Below are 14,611 nucleotides of genomic sequence, written 5' to 3' on the forward strand. Positions count from 1 at the left end.
GAAAAACAAGAGTTTAGTGAAAAAGTAGAGAAAAATCAAAGAGAAAAAAAGAAAATGAAAAAAGAGATGAAATTGAAAAAAAAGGAAGAGAGATAGTTATTTGGCTACCGTTGGAAAGGTGAGAAGGTTTTCACAAAAATCAATCTTTGTACTGATGTACAATGGAGGATTTTTTGTCACTAACTATAATAACTTGGCTTTGCCTAGAGATGAAATCGAAGAAAAAAAGAAGAGAGATAGTTATTTGGCTACATTTGTAGAGGTGAGAAGATTTTCACAAAAATCAATCTTTGTACGGATGTACGGAGGATTTTTGGTCTCTAACTATAACAACTTGGCTTTGCCTAGTTTTTTTCAATCTCTTTTACAGGAATTTGAAGACATGTTTCAAGATAAAAAAATACCTCCCATTAGAGAGACAAAAGAAATTCAAAGGCAAGTGGATGAGCTCATGGAGAAGGGCTATGTACTAGAAAGTTTGAGTCCATGTTCTATACGAGACTTATTGGTGCCAAAGAAAGATGAACCTTGGCGCATATGCATGGATAATAGAGTCATCAACAAAATCACGATAAAGTGTCGACATCCTATTGCTAGGTTAGACGATATGCTTGATTTATTGCATGATTCGTGTCTATGTATAAAAATTATTTTGAAATCTGGATATCATCAAATTAGAATGGAGATGAATGGAAAACAACTCTCAATATTAAGTTTGGATTGTATGAATGGCTTGTTATGCCTTTTAGGTTAACTAATGCTCCTAGTAAACCTATGCGCTTAATATATAATATTTTGAGAAAATATATGAGAAAACATGTTGTTTATATTGATGATATTATAATTTATTTGAAGATTTTGCTTGGGCATGGGGAGCATATTAAATTAGTTTTGATTACACATAGAAAAGAGAAATTTAATTTTAATAAGGGTAGTTTTTGCATGGAAAAAGTTCACTCTATTGGCTTCATAGTTGATAAAAGTAGAATAGCATTAGATAGAGACAAAAGTTAAATTCATTATGGATTTGCCAACACCAAAGAGTGCACGTAAAGTTCAAAGTTTTCATGAGTTAGCTAACCTCTATAAGAGATTTATAGATGATTTTATAACCATAACTGAACTATTGAATGATTTAGTCAAAAAGAATGATGTTTTTAAATGGGGAGGAATGCAAGATAATGCATTCAATTTGGTTAGGAACAAATTAAGCTATGCATCATTATTTGTTTTGCCTAGCTTTTATAAAACTTTTGAAATTGGATGTGATGCATGTGGTTTGGTCATAATAAGTGTTGTTTTAATTCAAGATGAAAAGCCGTTAGTGTATTTTAATGAAAAACTAAATGGGGCAACATTGAAATAACCTACCTATGATAAAGGTTTGTAGTTCATATATTGCATGTGCCGCAACACATACTTATGGTCTAGAGAATTTGTGATCCACTTTGATCCTGAAAACTTAAAGTATGTGAAGGGTCAAAGCAAACTGAACCGGAGACATGCAAAGTGGGTGGAATTTATTGAAACATTTTCATATGTCATAAAGTATAAGCAAGGTAAGGATAATACTAGCTCATGTGTTATCTAAAAGGTATGATCTCTTTACTTCTCTTACTGCAAAAATTCTTGAAGTTGAGCATATTATTAAATTATATAGAGATGACCAAGACTTTAGAACTATTTATGCATCTTGTCTTGCAAAAAAAAGTGGTGGATGATTATTATGTGTTTCATAAATTTTTAATTACTAAGAGTATGCTTTGTATTCCTAAATGCTCTATAAATGATTTGTTTTTTAGAGAAGCATATGGTGGTGCTTTAATGGGACATCTTAGGATTAATAAAGTTTATAAGATGTTGCATAAACACTTTTGTTGGCCGAAGATAAAGCATGTGGCATATAGATTTATGGAGGATGCAAAGCATGAGCATGCATATAGATTTATGGAGGATGCAAAGCATGCTGCTCATTTATTCTTTAAGAATACACTTCATTTGCTTCCTATTCCTACTAATTTCCTTCTAATATTTTTGTGAGTGAAGCATTTAGATTTGATCAAAACATTTCAAAAGGAGGTGACAGAAAGAAGGTGATGATTTTTTCTGGTTCGAGGACGAATCCTTTTGAAGAGGGGGAAGATGATAAGAATAAACATTTCAAAAGGAGGTGGCGAAAAGAAGGTGATGATTTTTTCTGATTCGAGGACGAATCCTTCTGAAGAGGGGGAAGATGATAAGAATCACTGTGTTCCAAATTGACCTATTACCAAAAAGATTAAAAAAAAAATGTCATGAAGATACAAAAAAATATGTCAACAACAAAATTCGAATCCAAACATTTCAAAAGGAGGTGACAGAAAGAAGGTGATGATTTTTTCTGATTCGAGGACGAATCCTTCTAAAGAGGGGGAAGATGATAAGAATCACGGTGTTCCAAATAGACCTATTACCAAAAAGATTCAAAAAAATGTCATGAAGATTCAAAAAAATATGTCAACAACAAAATTCGAATCCAAATGGACCTATTACCAAAAAGATTCAAAAAAATGGACCTATTACCAAAAAAGATTCAAAAAAATGTCATGAAAATTCAAAAAAAATATGTCACATTAACCACTCAAGCACATTAACATTTGTTAAAAAAAATTATGTTTAATTTCATAAATGATGTAAAAGTCAAATGGTTAATTTGACTTATTCTTTGTGGAGATTAAAGGGGATCGGGAATAAATCCCGTCGACAAACATATCGATTGAATCCTAGCCACAAACGTCTTTTGTCGGGAGACTATAAATACCCACAATATGTTGTGTAAAAAACAGATGCGTTGATAAATGTAATTCAGATCTCAAATTGAGACGTTTCCCTTAGAAATTCGAGCATCATATTTGTCATTTATAAGTTTCAAGCAATTCTTGGGTAGAACTGCACCCGAGCCATTCAATCAAGCCTTGATCAAGTTATATTGTGGAGTGACTCAATTTAAAACAAGGTTCCAAATCTTTCTTCTAGATCTTCGATCGTAAAAGATAATCTAATTCTAGCCTTATCTCTTGGTTGATCCAAATTTCGTATAAGGAGGTCTTAATTACTTTGATTCAAGAGTTCTTGCTAAAACAAAAGCTTGGATCGTTGGGCTGAGGATTAGGGTTGCCTTATCACCTACAAATATCACTCCACACTCTTCCGTTTTCCTATCACTTGCTTCCTTTTTCTCTCTCTCTTGCTTATCACCAACCCTGGTATCATTAATTTTTCTTCAACTCTTCTAGTAACCTTACATGTTTTTCTTTCCCTTCTACTTCTGTTTTTTAACCATGCCTGAGATGATGAATTACCATTCAATATTATTAGCCTCGGTGCCAAGTCCGATGGAAAGACCGATGCCTCGTCTGTGCTTCAAATGACATGGGCTAAGGCTTGTGACTCGTCTACACCAGCCACTATTTACGTTCCCCAGGGTATATTCTACGTTCGAAGTGTGAGCTTTAATGGGCCTTGTAAGAACAATGTTATTACTGTTCTCATTGATGGAACTCTTGTGGCTTCCTCAGAGATTCAAGTTTTAGCTAAAACTAAATCTTGGATTGAGTTTAGTCACATAGATGAGCTTTCGATTACTGGTGGTATTATCAATGGGCAAGAAACTGCCTTATGGAATTGTAAACACTTGGGAAAGAGATGCCCCATTGGAGCCACGGTAATGCAAAATTTGAGTTGGCTAGATAAAAAATACAATTTGAAAATTTTTCTTTGGTTGAAGGTTGAAAGAAAATCAATTGATGAATTACAATATTAATTTAAAATTTATACTGATTCTTGCTTTTGATTCTTTTGAATCGATAGAGTATTCAAATAAATGATGCACAAAATGTGAACATCAATGGATTATCTTCGATTAACAGCCAAAAGTTCAACATGGTGCATGGATTTCAAAACGTGCATATGACAAGAGTGAATGTCTCGTCTATAGACGATAGTCCAAACACTGATGGCATCCATGAGCAACAATCATCAGATGTGACCATCCTCAACTCGAGCATTAGCAACGGTGACGACTACATCTCAATCAGTCCAGGGACCTCCAACTTGTGGATGGAAAGTATTATATGCGGACCTGGACATGGAACTAGGTAGCTAGAGATAGATTATGACGAACATGTTTAGAAATGTTTTTTTTAAGGGTTAAATAAATTTGTCACATTAAATTTTAAAAGATGAAACTAAAGGTTGAATTAAATTTGAATGATTAAAAATATATTTTAAAGTTATTTTTGAGGGTGAGAGAAAAGATTTAAATTATTTTAAAATTATTTTGGATCAAAATTATTATTTAATATATTAGGTTAGAATGAGAAAATTAAACCTCATGAAAAATTTGGTATTTTATTGAATGTATTTGTAGCATTGGGAGCTTGGGGATAAAGGCCGAAGAGGATGGAGTGCATAACGTTACACTGACATTATCTACTTTCTCTAGAACTCATAATGGAGTAAGGATTAAGTCTTGGGGAAGACCAAGCCGTGGATTTGCTACAAAAGTTTATTTTCAACACATCATATGGATAATGTGAAAAACCCAATCATAATTGATCAAAATTACTGTCCATATGAGAAAGACTGTCCTGGTTAGGTATAATTTCTCTTCAATCTCATACAAGTTAATTTTTTTCTAATTATATTTAACCTTAAATCTGAATAGAACTCAAATTTTTTATTTTATAAATAATTGATTTATTTTCTCTTTAATTGTTTGAAATTTGTTTGGTTTAAAAAGGGTGCTAAATTATTAGTATTATTTTTTTTTTGTTACATTAAATTACTTTTATGGGTAATAAATATCGGACTCCGTTGCAATCCGTTGATCATTCTTCTTTATTCTAATAGGCTTCTGGAGTTAAAGTCATCGAAGTAACATACGAAGACATCAAGGGAACTTCCGCCACTGAAATACCAATCAATTTTGATTGTAGCCCAATAAATCATTGCACTAAATTAGGTTTGAAAGACATAAACCTAACTTATGAGAATCACATCGCTAAAGCTTCATGTAAGAATGCCGAAGGAACTACCTCGGGTGTAGTTGAACCTTCTAGATGCTTAGCAGACAAATCTAATTTTTGGCAAAACGTGTTGGTACTAAGATTAAAGGATAATAAAAATTCTCTAGAGGGCTTTAAATTATTTACCAATTCCACCATAAAAATAGAACAACTTTGATAAAAATTGAAACTCAATAAATTTTTTCCTATGGTATAGTATTTAGTGATTTAAAACAATTGCAGTCTGTGGAGTAGGTCTAAGTGTTCCTACTAAACGAGACAATGTCAATGAAATATTATACTAGAATAACTCTTATTTCTATAGTTGTTTAAGTAACTATTAGTTTGCTCAACCACATCATTAACAATCTTAATAAATCTACCCATTATTTTAGATACCTTAATTTATCATTTTAAGAGTTCAGCTTAATATTGACCCGTTCAAATAACTTCCATAGGAGGACAGTCCAAAAGCCACCACGAACCTCTGTATGGATCTCACATTATGAACCAATGATCGAGACCGTATGCTATATTGTCATGTTTCCTTCTCACTATTTTGAAAATAGTTCATACTTATGCAAACTAGGGTAGACTTATTTATTTGCAAGAGAACTCGAACTTAATACCCACTTTGTTGTCAATAACTTCCCTTTGAGACTGTGGCCATCTACCAATATTTTTTTTTGTTGTTGTTTTTAGGACTTTTTTTAATCATTCCCTATTGGACAAGACTTCTTTAGAATTAAATTTGGAACTATTGGGCTCAATCTTAAGAACTAAGAAATGAACTATTAAGTAAGACGTGAACCTTTCCTTCATGAAATACTCCCTTTATTGAAATTGACAAACTCTTGATCTTAAGCTTTATGGTGATTGCAACATTTTCATAAAGGACTTAGAATTAGAATTGAAATACAGTTTATTGATTGATCAAATTTGAATTTCAAATGTCGATTTTGGGACCAAAAAAAGAGAGTTTAATCCTAAAACTTTCCTCTTATTTCTTGATAATAAGGTATAATTCTGAGCTCTGTGTTCATAGCAAAGAGGGTGAAATCATAGTGAACTAAGGGCTAGAACGTGCAAATGGAAAAAAGTTTCAGTCACCGAAGTTCGGGGTAAGTTTGGTTAACCCCATGATTTTGAGCCTCAATTTCTCTTTTCTTAGTTAATGTTAATTGCTGAGATTGGTACCGACATGTTCATGTTCAAGGTATCTTGAAGTTTGGTGAAGGAACCAATTTCAATCGAGGCCTAGAATATACTGATCGAGGGTGATATCGGACTATCTAAGCCTTCACCACACGCATGTCGAAATGGTTACAAGGTAGAAGATGATCATGTGGTTGGTTCACCTTAACTAACCATTAATGGTTCATCTAAACCCATCTTTTAAACTCTTTAATGTTTTTGTTCAATTTTAACCAAATGAGGATAGTAAATTGTGATTCAAGGTCCTAGACATGTATATTTCTATCCTAACAACCTGATCACAAAATATAAAACATGTCAAGTCAATTCCTATCACGAGAATCGCTTACATGTATGTTGTTTTTAATACTTCTTACTAATTTCTCTCTCTCTTTTTTTTTTTTTTTAACATGAATTTGGACCAAATTATAATATTTGGAGAGATTTAAGCTTGAGGAAGGGGTAAAACCTGAACTTTTTCAAGCATGTAAATAGTCAATTTGATTTTAGGAATTTACTTGGGAATGTTTGATATTTTGTGATCCATTAGTTAGGATAGAAATATACGATCCTCCTTTGGTTGAATTAGCGTGATAGGACGAACTAACGATTATTCATGTCTTTATTGAACTGAGCTGCTCAATTTATGTCTTAACATTTATTTCTACAATCCAAAACAACGAGGAAGACTTGATCAACACATATAAACAAGGTCTCAACAAACAACTTGGGGCTATATACCAGAAAACTCTACCTTAATTCTTCCTGCCATAGCGAGTAAAATCATTCTATCATGGCTCAAGGGCCAAAGCTAGTCCAACTTTATCACTCTTATCAATTGCTTGGGTGTCTACATTCACAGATACGGTGAGGAACGACATTGGACGCCATTCGTGCTGGATAAGAGCACTGGCTTTGCCAAAGTTGTTCACTCGAGCCTTCACCGTGGTCAGTGGACCAAGTGCATGTTGGGTGCCAATGGTGATGGTATTCTAAAAAAAACAGGGTAGCTTCCATAAAGCCTTTGTGATATCTTTTTGTCCTAAAATCACACTTTTGGACTCGTGGGGTGTTTTGTAGTTGAACCATCGAGGCAGTGCACATGAGAACATGTACTCAAGTTATTTGGCTTCATTGGAAGCTTTCATAGTTGGCCACTTGTCAACATTTTCTCTTTCACAAGACTCGCATTGGATAGCGTCCGCTTTGTCTCATTTTCACCTGCCTGAAAAAGTGGCATAAAAAGCTTGTGGTGTTTAGATCTTTCTCTTATTCGACGAGTTGGGGCTATGTTCTTCCCTATAAATGTCAGTGGGTCAAACTTGTTAGAGTCCCGCTGACCTCTCCGTTGGAAATGAACGTTTAACTAGCACAGCGGAAGTATTAGAATCGTCCTTGATCTTACTTAGAATTAAACAAAACAAAATGTTAAACAAACTACGTTGAAGAAATATGGAGAAAGTTCTCGCAGATTTTTAATCTACTTGCTCCAACTTCTCCAATAGTTGAATCTCCTTCGTAAAGTATTCATTCCGTGGGCCTTACCAAGGAAAGAAATGCTGCTTGCGGGGATCTTCTGCCAGGACGCTAGGAATCGAACACAAAGTCAAGCCTCATGGTCGCTTCTTGAAAGAAAATATGCAAAGACGAGAGAAGGAGATTTTTAGAGAGAATTCTGGAAGGGAGAAAGCGTGGGATGCTTTTTGGCTCAACCCTAGGGTCTTCTCTACAACGATTTGAGATTATTTACCAAATAATATATTAGAATATCTAATATAGTAGGATAAAACATATTCCCCGAATCATATTTAAATGCCGTAAGATATTCTAATATATATTTAACTAATTTAAATGTAGTTCAAATTTCAAATATATATTTTCATTCCATTATCCATATACATGGATTATTTTAATATTTAATATATCAAAAACAATAAATATATTTTTCTCTTATTTGAACCCATTAAATGAAATGTATTTTTCTTTCTTTATATTTAATATATCTAATATATTAAATAGTAATTTAAACACTCCCAACTATATATAGTTTTCTCTTTTTGTATTTAATCTAAGTCATATGTTAAATATCAATTTGAACACTTGAAATTAAATACTTTTTCTTCTTTGAAATTTTCCTTCAACTAAATCGATCCTTTGAGTGTTACTATGAGCTAGCAAAGGAACCTTACGGTGACCGTATTGATTATAAGCTGCAATGATATAAAATTAATTAAATATTTTCCTTAATTAATCAACTTTGTTCATTAACTATAGGCCACTCCATGGTAGACCTAGAGTTGCACGCTTATATATAGTGTAGATCAAGTTGACCATTGATATAATCGTTACAAGCAATCACGAGTTGTTCGTAATATCTTATCCCTCAAGTGCCACTAACTCTCTTATGAACAATATATTTATGATCAAACCATAAACCAAGTTCCTCTAGGGTCGGTGAGAGAGTGTGACTCCATTGTTCAAGTCCCGAAATCATAACTTAAGGAAACTAATCGTCTACTTATTCTATATCGAACGGAAAGAGTGAATTTCATCTCATGAAATTATGTTCACAGCTCTCTATTTGGTAAGTTCCCAAAATAGTAGACATATTAAATTTGCAGTAAAAGTCATTCTCAACTCACTTAGGATTAAGATTGAGTCGCATATGGTCATCCTGTAGAATATTAATTTTCTCGATTAATGAATTTGTAAAGGGAGCTAAAATAATTTCGTGGTCCACTCTTTGCAGTATAAGATACACCCACTCACATGTGTGAATGATTTAGATATAATCATTTGTAACAATTACAAACGTATCAATTATGTTATCAGTATAAGAGACTAAACCTTATCCATATACTATAGGCCCTTTAGGTTGTTCTTAAACATGATCCTCTTGTATGTCAATCACATATTGTTTAAGAGTACATCAATGATCTAGGACTTTTCATACCATGAATAATGTTAAATTTTAAATAAAATAATCAAATTTATTATTAAAATTAAACAATTAATTACAAGGCTTTATGGGATAAATCTCAATACTCTCGATGTCCAAGATAATCTGACATTGTCCCCACTTTTTATGTTACCCTAGTTTACCTTAGTGGCCTAGATCATAGATTGTAGTGTCATGGTATCCACTTATTCCGATGCTTGTTCTTATCGAGCCTTTCCTTATAAGGAATTTGAGCAAGGTCGGTCTCAGTCAAGGGTCTACTTGCTCTACCACCTCGTCAAGTACCCCTTCAGATTTTAGGGTACATAATCTATTCATCATGCAACAAAATCTAAGTTATTAGGTATTGTAACCAATTATAACCTAATTAGATCATAAGACGTAACTAATATATGCATATAATTCACATAAGGAGTGAGATCATGCGTACTAACCTCACAACTTACACACCTTGTCAAGGCGAGGTGAGCTTAAGTCAAGTTGCAAGGTGTCATGGTCATGCTTGCCCAAGGCGCGTTGCTTACGGTCGCGTGTCAGATGTTCCAATGATGCTTGTCCAGAACGTAGTGTCCACAACCGCATGCCCGTTCTAACCACTTTACTTGCTTTCATGTGAGATGGACATTTACTATTTTTGTTGTGTTAGTACGAGGGCATGACCTGTCGACAAAATCATGTCTACAACCTTTACGGCTTAAATGATGTCCTTGTTTATCAGTTTTCATTGCATACATTGATTGTTCTTCTTTATTCTAATATAGGCTTCTAGAGTTAAAGGCCTCGAAGTAACATACGAAGAGATCAAGGGAACTTCCGCCACTGAAATAGCAATCAATTTTGATTGTAGCCCAATAAATCATTGCACTGGATTAAGCTTGAAAGACATAAACCTAATTACGAGAATCACATCGCTAAAGCTTCATGTAAAAATGCCGAAGGAACTACCTCTGGTGTGGTTGAACCTTCTGGTTGCTTAGCAGACAAATCTAATTTTTGGCAAAACGTGTTGGTACTAAGATTAAAGGATAATAAAAATGCTTCAGACGGCTTATAAATAATTTACCAATTATACCATAAAACTCAAACAACTTTGACAAGAACCGAAACCCAATAAATTTTTTCTTATGGTAGGGTATTTAGTGATTTAAAACAATTCCAGTCGTGGAGTAGGTCTAAGTGTTCCCACTAGACGAGACAATGTCAATGACATATTATACTAGAATAACTCTTATTCCTATGGACGTTAAATATTATACTAGAATAACTCTTATTCTTATAGTTTTTTAAGTAAGTATTAGTTTGCTCAACCAATCATTAACAATCTTAATAAATCTACCCATTATTGTAGACACCGTAGTTTATCCTTTTAAGAGTTCAGCTTGATATTGACCCGTGCATTGGACAATACGTCTCTAGAGTTGAATTTTGGACTGATGGGCTCAATCTTAGGTACGAAGAAATGAACTATTAAGTAAGACCTGGACCTTTCCTTCTTGAAATACTCTCTTTATTGAAATTGACCAACTCTTGATCTTAAGCTTTATGGTGATTGCAACATTTTCATAAAGGACTCAAAATTGAAACAAAGTAGATTGATTGATCAAATTTGAATTTCAAATGTCGGTTTTGGGATCCAATAAAGAGAGTTTAATCTTAAAAATTTCATTTATTTTCTAGATAATAAGGTATAATTCTGGGCACTTAGTGTTCATAGCAAAGAGGATGAAATCATAGTGAACTGAGGGCTAGAACATGCAAATGGAAAAAAGTTTCTGTCACCGAAGTTCTGGGTAAGTTTGGTTAACCCCATGATTTTGAGCCTCAATTTCTCTTTTCTTAGTTAATGTTAATTGCTGAGATTGGTACCTACATGTTCAAGTTCAAGATATCTTGAAGTTTGGTGAAGGAACCAATTTCAATTGAGACCTAGAATGTGCTGATCAAGGGTGATATCGGACTATATAAGCCTTCCCCACACGCATGTCGGAATAGTCACAAGGTAGAAGATGATCATGTGGTTGGTTCACCTGAACTAACAATTAATGGTTGATCTAAACCCCATTCTTTAAACTCGATAATGTTTTTGTTCAATTTTAACCAATGGAAGATCGTCAGTTGTGACTCAAGGTCCTAGACATGAATATTTCTATTGATAAGAATCACGGTGTTTCAAATGTTCCAACTGGACTTATTACACGATCCAAGATGAAGAAGATTCAAGAAACATTCATTCTTCATCTAAAAAATTGGATCGGCTCGATTCAACTATAATTTCTAGAATTAGAAGCTGATACGATTGACGAAGGACAATTGAATATTTGCACGGTTAAAGTTGGAAAACTTTAAAATGTCAATAACAGAATTCAAACCTACGCGCAGAGAGTTCAATTGATTTCGAACCAACTTAAGCACATCAACATTTAATAGAAAGAACTATTTTTAATTTCATAAATTATATAAAAGTCAAATGGTTAATTTGACTTATTCTTTTGTGGAGATTAAAGGGGATCGAGTATAAATGTTGTCCACAAGCGTCTTTTTTCGAGAGACTATAAATACCCACAATATGTAATGTAAAATTTAGATTCGTGGAAGAATGTAATTTAGATCTCAAATTGAGGCATTTCCCTTACAAATTCGAGCATCATATTTTCTATTTTTAAGTTTCAAGAAATTCTTGTTCGAGTCATTCAATCAAGCCTTGATCAAGTTCGATTGTGGAGTGACTCAATTTAGAACAAGGTTTCCAAATCTTGCTTCTAGATTTTCGATCATAAGAGGTAATCTAATTCTAACCTTATCTCTTGGTTCATCCAAATTTCGTATAAGGAGGTGGTAGTTACTTTGATTCAAGGGTTCTTGCTTCAACAAAAGCTTGGATCGTTAGGCTGAGTATTAGGGTTGCCTTATCGATTTGGTATCAGAGCCTAGGTTTACATCTTTGTGGCCGACTCTAGAATTGATTTTATCTTTCATTTCTGCTATTGTGTATCTTTTCTTTAAATCTGTCCATTTATTTTCTTGCTGTCATTTCCGCCATTATTCATCAACTTTTCACTTTGTTCTCATTTTCTACTAAAGATCACATTGAGATCTTGAAAAAAAAAAAAATTCTTATCATATTTGTTCTTACGATTGTGATTATAAACAAACTTTATCATTTATTTTTATCATATTCATGTTTATTTGAAGATCAAATAAACTTTGATTCACATCCTTTTCTTAATCCATCTAAATCTAAAACCGTTGTGTTTGATATTTTTTTTTTCTCTCATAATCTACACTTGAAGATAACTTTTAAATTTCCCGAATGTTGTAAAAAGGAGATTTAGATCGTTCTTAAATCTTCACGTCCTTTCTTTTTGGAATTTTTTTTTATTTTTTCAGTGTGCAATTCTATCCAAAAATATCTTTGTGTCTCTTGTTTGTTTGTTTATTTCTTGTTTTATTTTGTTGTTACTTCATAATTAACTTATCTTGATTGCCTTGAATAGCTTGCTACCATCAGAATTTCTTTACCGATATATTAGCCTACCTTGATCAAAATTTAGTCACTTTCCCAAATAGCCTATCTTTGTGTGTATAAACACGAGTGTCCCTGAGTGTAAAATCAGTGAGTTAAGTGTGTGAGGTCCTAAACATATTCCACTACTGTTTGTACAATCATGAACCAAGACGGAGGAAATGGAGGGGAGATCAATGAAGCTAGGTGGAGAGAAGCACAAGTCGGAACAATTACTCGTTTGAATCAAGTTATTAGTACATTGACAGATCAAATGGAGCGAATTGAAATAACCTTAGGTAATCTTCAAGGGAGGTAAGTACTCTTGAACGAAGGAGTTGAAAATGAAGAAGATGAAAATGTCACCATTTTAGCGGGACATAGTCCTAGGGGAGGGAGAGATGTCGGTCGAGGGAGAGGAAGAGTCAGAAGAAGGGGTAGAGAAATTTTAGCACCAAAAATAATTGAGGGGGAGTACCAGTATGAGAGAGAAAAAGAAGGGGGAGTAAAGCTAAAAATTCCAACTTAATATGGGAGATCTGATCCAGAGGAGTATTTGCAATATGAGAGCAAAATTGAGCATGTCTTCGATTGCAACAATTTCAGTAAAGAAAGAAAGTTGAAGCTTGTTGTGCTGAATTTTGTGATTACGCCATTATATGGTGGACATCTTTGAAATCAGAGTGGAGAAGAAATTATGAAGAACCAATTGAAACGTGAGAGGAATTGAAGACATTAATGAGAAAAATGAACATTCCTAAGCATTATTCTCGAGTACTCAAGCAAAAACTCTATACTTTACAATAGGGATCCAAGAGTGTTGAAGAATATTACAAAGAAATGGAGACCCTTATGAATAGAGCATGTATTGATGAAGATGAGGAATATACAATGGCTAGATTCCTTGGTGGGATAAACCGACAACTTGCTCATCAAATGGATAGGCAAGCGTACTTTAATATGCAAGAATTGTTACACCTTGCTGTCAAAATCGAAGGGCAACTAGCTTGGGAGAAGGAGAACTCCAAGAGGTATGGTATTTCAGAGTCTACTACTTTCAACACTTGGAAAAAGAGTACAAATATTGAAAAGATAGATTTCAAAGTTGGAGGCAAGTATGATCTTGACAAAAAGAACAAAGTTGAGACCTCCAAGGGTAAAGAAAAAGCGGAGTAATACAAAGAGATTTGAGAAAGAAATAGAGACTATCAAATGTTGGAAATGTCAAGGAATTGGTCATCTTAGTCGTGATTGTCATAACAATAGAGTCATGATCATCAAGAGTGGACAAGTTGTCACTGATAGTGAGGAAAGTGACGCTTGATGAGCTAGTTGAAAAAGAAATCTAGGAGAATGAGGAGGAACTAGAAGATGGGAGTCATTTGGTACTTATTACTAGAAGACTTCTTAAAACTCAAGTTACAGAGAACGATGTTGATGATCAAAGAGACAACCTATTTCACACAAGGTGTTTAGTCAAGAGGACTCTTTGTAGTCTTGTAATTGATAGCAGAAGCTGCACCAATGTCATAAGTACCATGCGGATGAAAAGGTTGCTAATTCCAACCCAACACCGTCCTAAACCTTACAAGCCTCAATGATTCAATGGCAGTGGAACAATGAAGGTAACTTCTCAAGGTTTAATATCTTTTAATCTGGGAGAATATAAAGATGAAGTTCTTTGTGATGTTTTACAAATGCATGCTGGAGACATATTGCTTAGCCAACCATGGCAATTTAACAGGAGGGTTATGTATGATGGCTATTTAAATAGGTATTCTTTTGTAAAAGATGGTAGAAAAACCACTCTGGTACCTTTGAGTTCTGCAAATGTATTTGTTGATCAATTAAAGTTGGAAGAAAAAAAGAAAGAGTTTGAGGAAAAAGAGTTGAAAGAAAAACTAGAGTTCG

The 14,611-nt window shown here is 33.7% G+C and overlaps 1 protein-coding gene across 1 annotated transcript; it reads left to right on the top strand.

Annotated features, from left to right (window-relative positions):
* The first annotated feature begins 3,406 nt into the window (after positions 1-3,406).
* On the top strand, positions 3,407-10,175 carry LOC111472164 (polygalacturonase-like). Its single transcript, XM_023117815.1, has 6 exons — positions 3,407-3,703; positions 3,850-4,136; positions 4,409-4,496; positions 4,891-5,053; positions 7,102-7,226; positions 9,960-10,175. The coding sequence occupies exons 1-6, from the start codon at positions 3,407-3,409 to the stop codon at positions 10,173-10,175; spliced, it is 1,176 nt and encodes a 391-aa protein (XP_022973583.1).
* Positions 10,176-14,611: the final 4,436 nt, after the last annotated feature.

Source organism: Cucurbita maxima, unplaced genomic scaffold, assembly GCF_002738345.1.
Source record: "Cucurbita maxima cultivar Rimu unplaced genomic scaffold, Cmax_1.0 Cma_Scf00066, whole genome shotgun sequence".
NCBI classification, from domain to species: domain Eukaryota; kingdom Viridiplantae; phylum Streptophyta; class Magnoliopsida; order Cucurbitales; family Cucurbitaceae; genus Cucurbita; species Cucurbita maxima.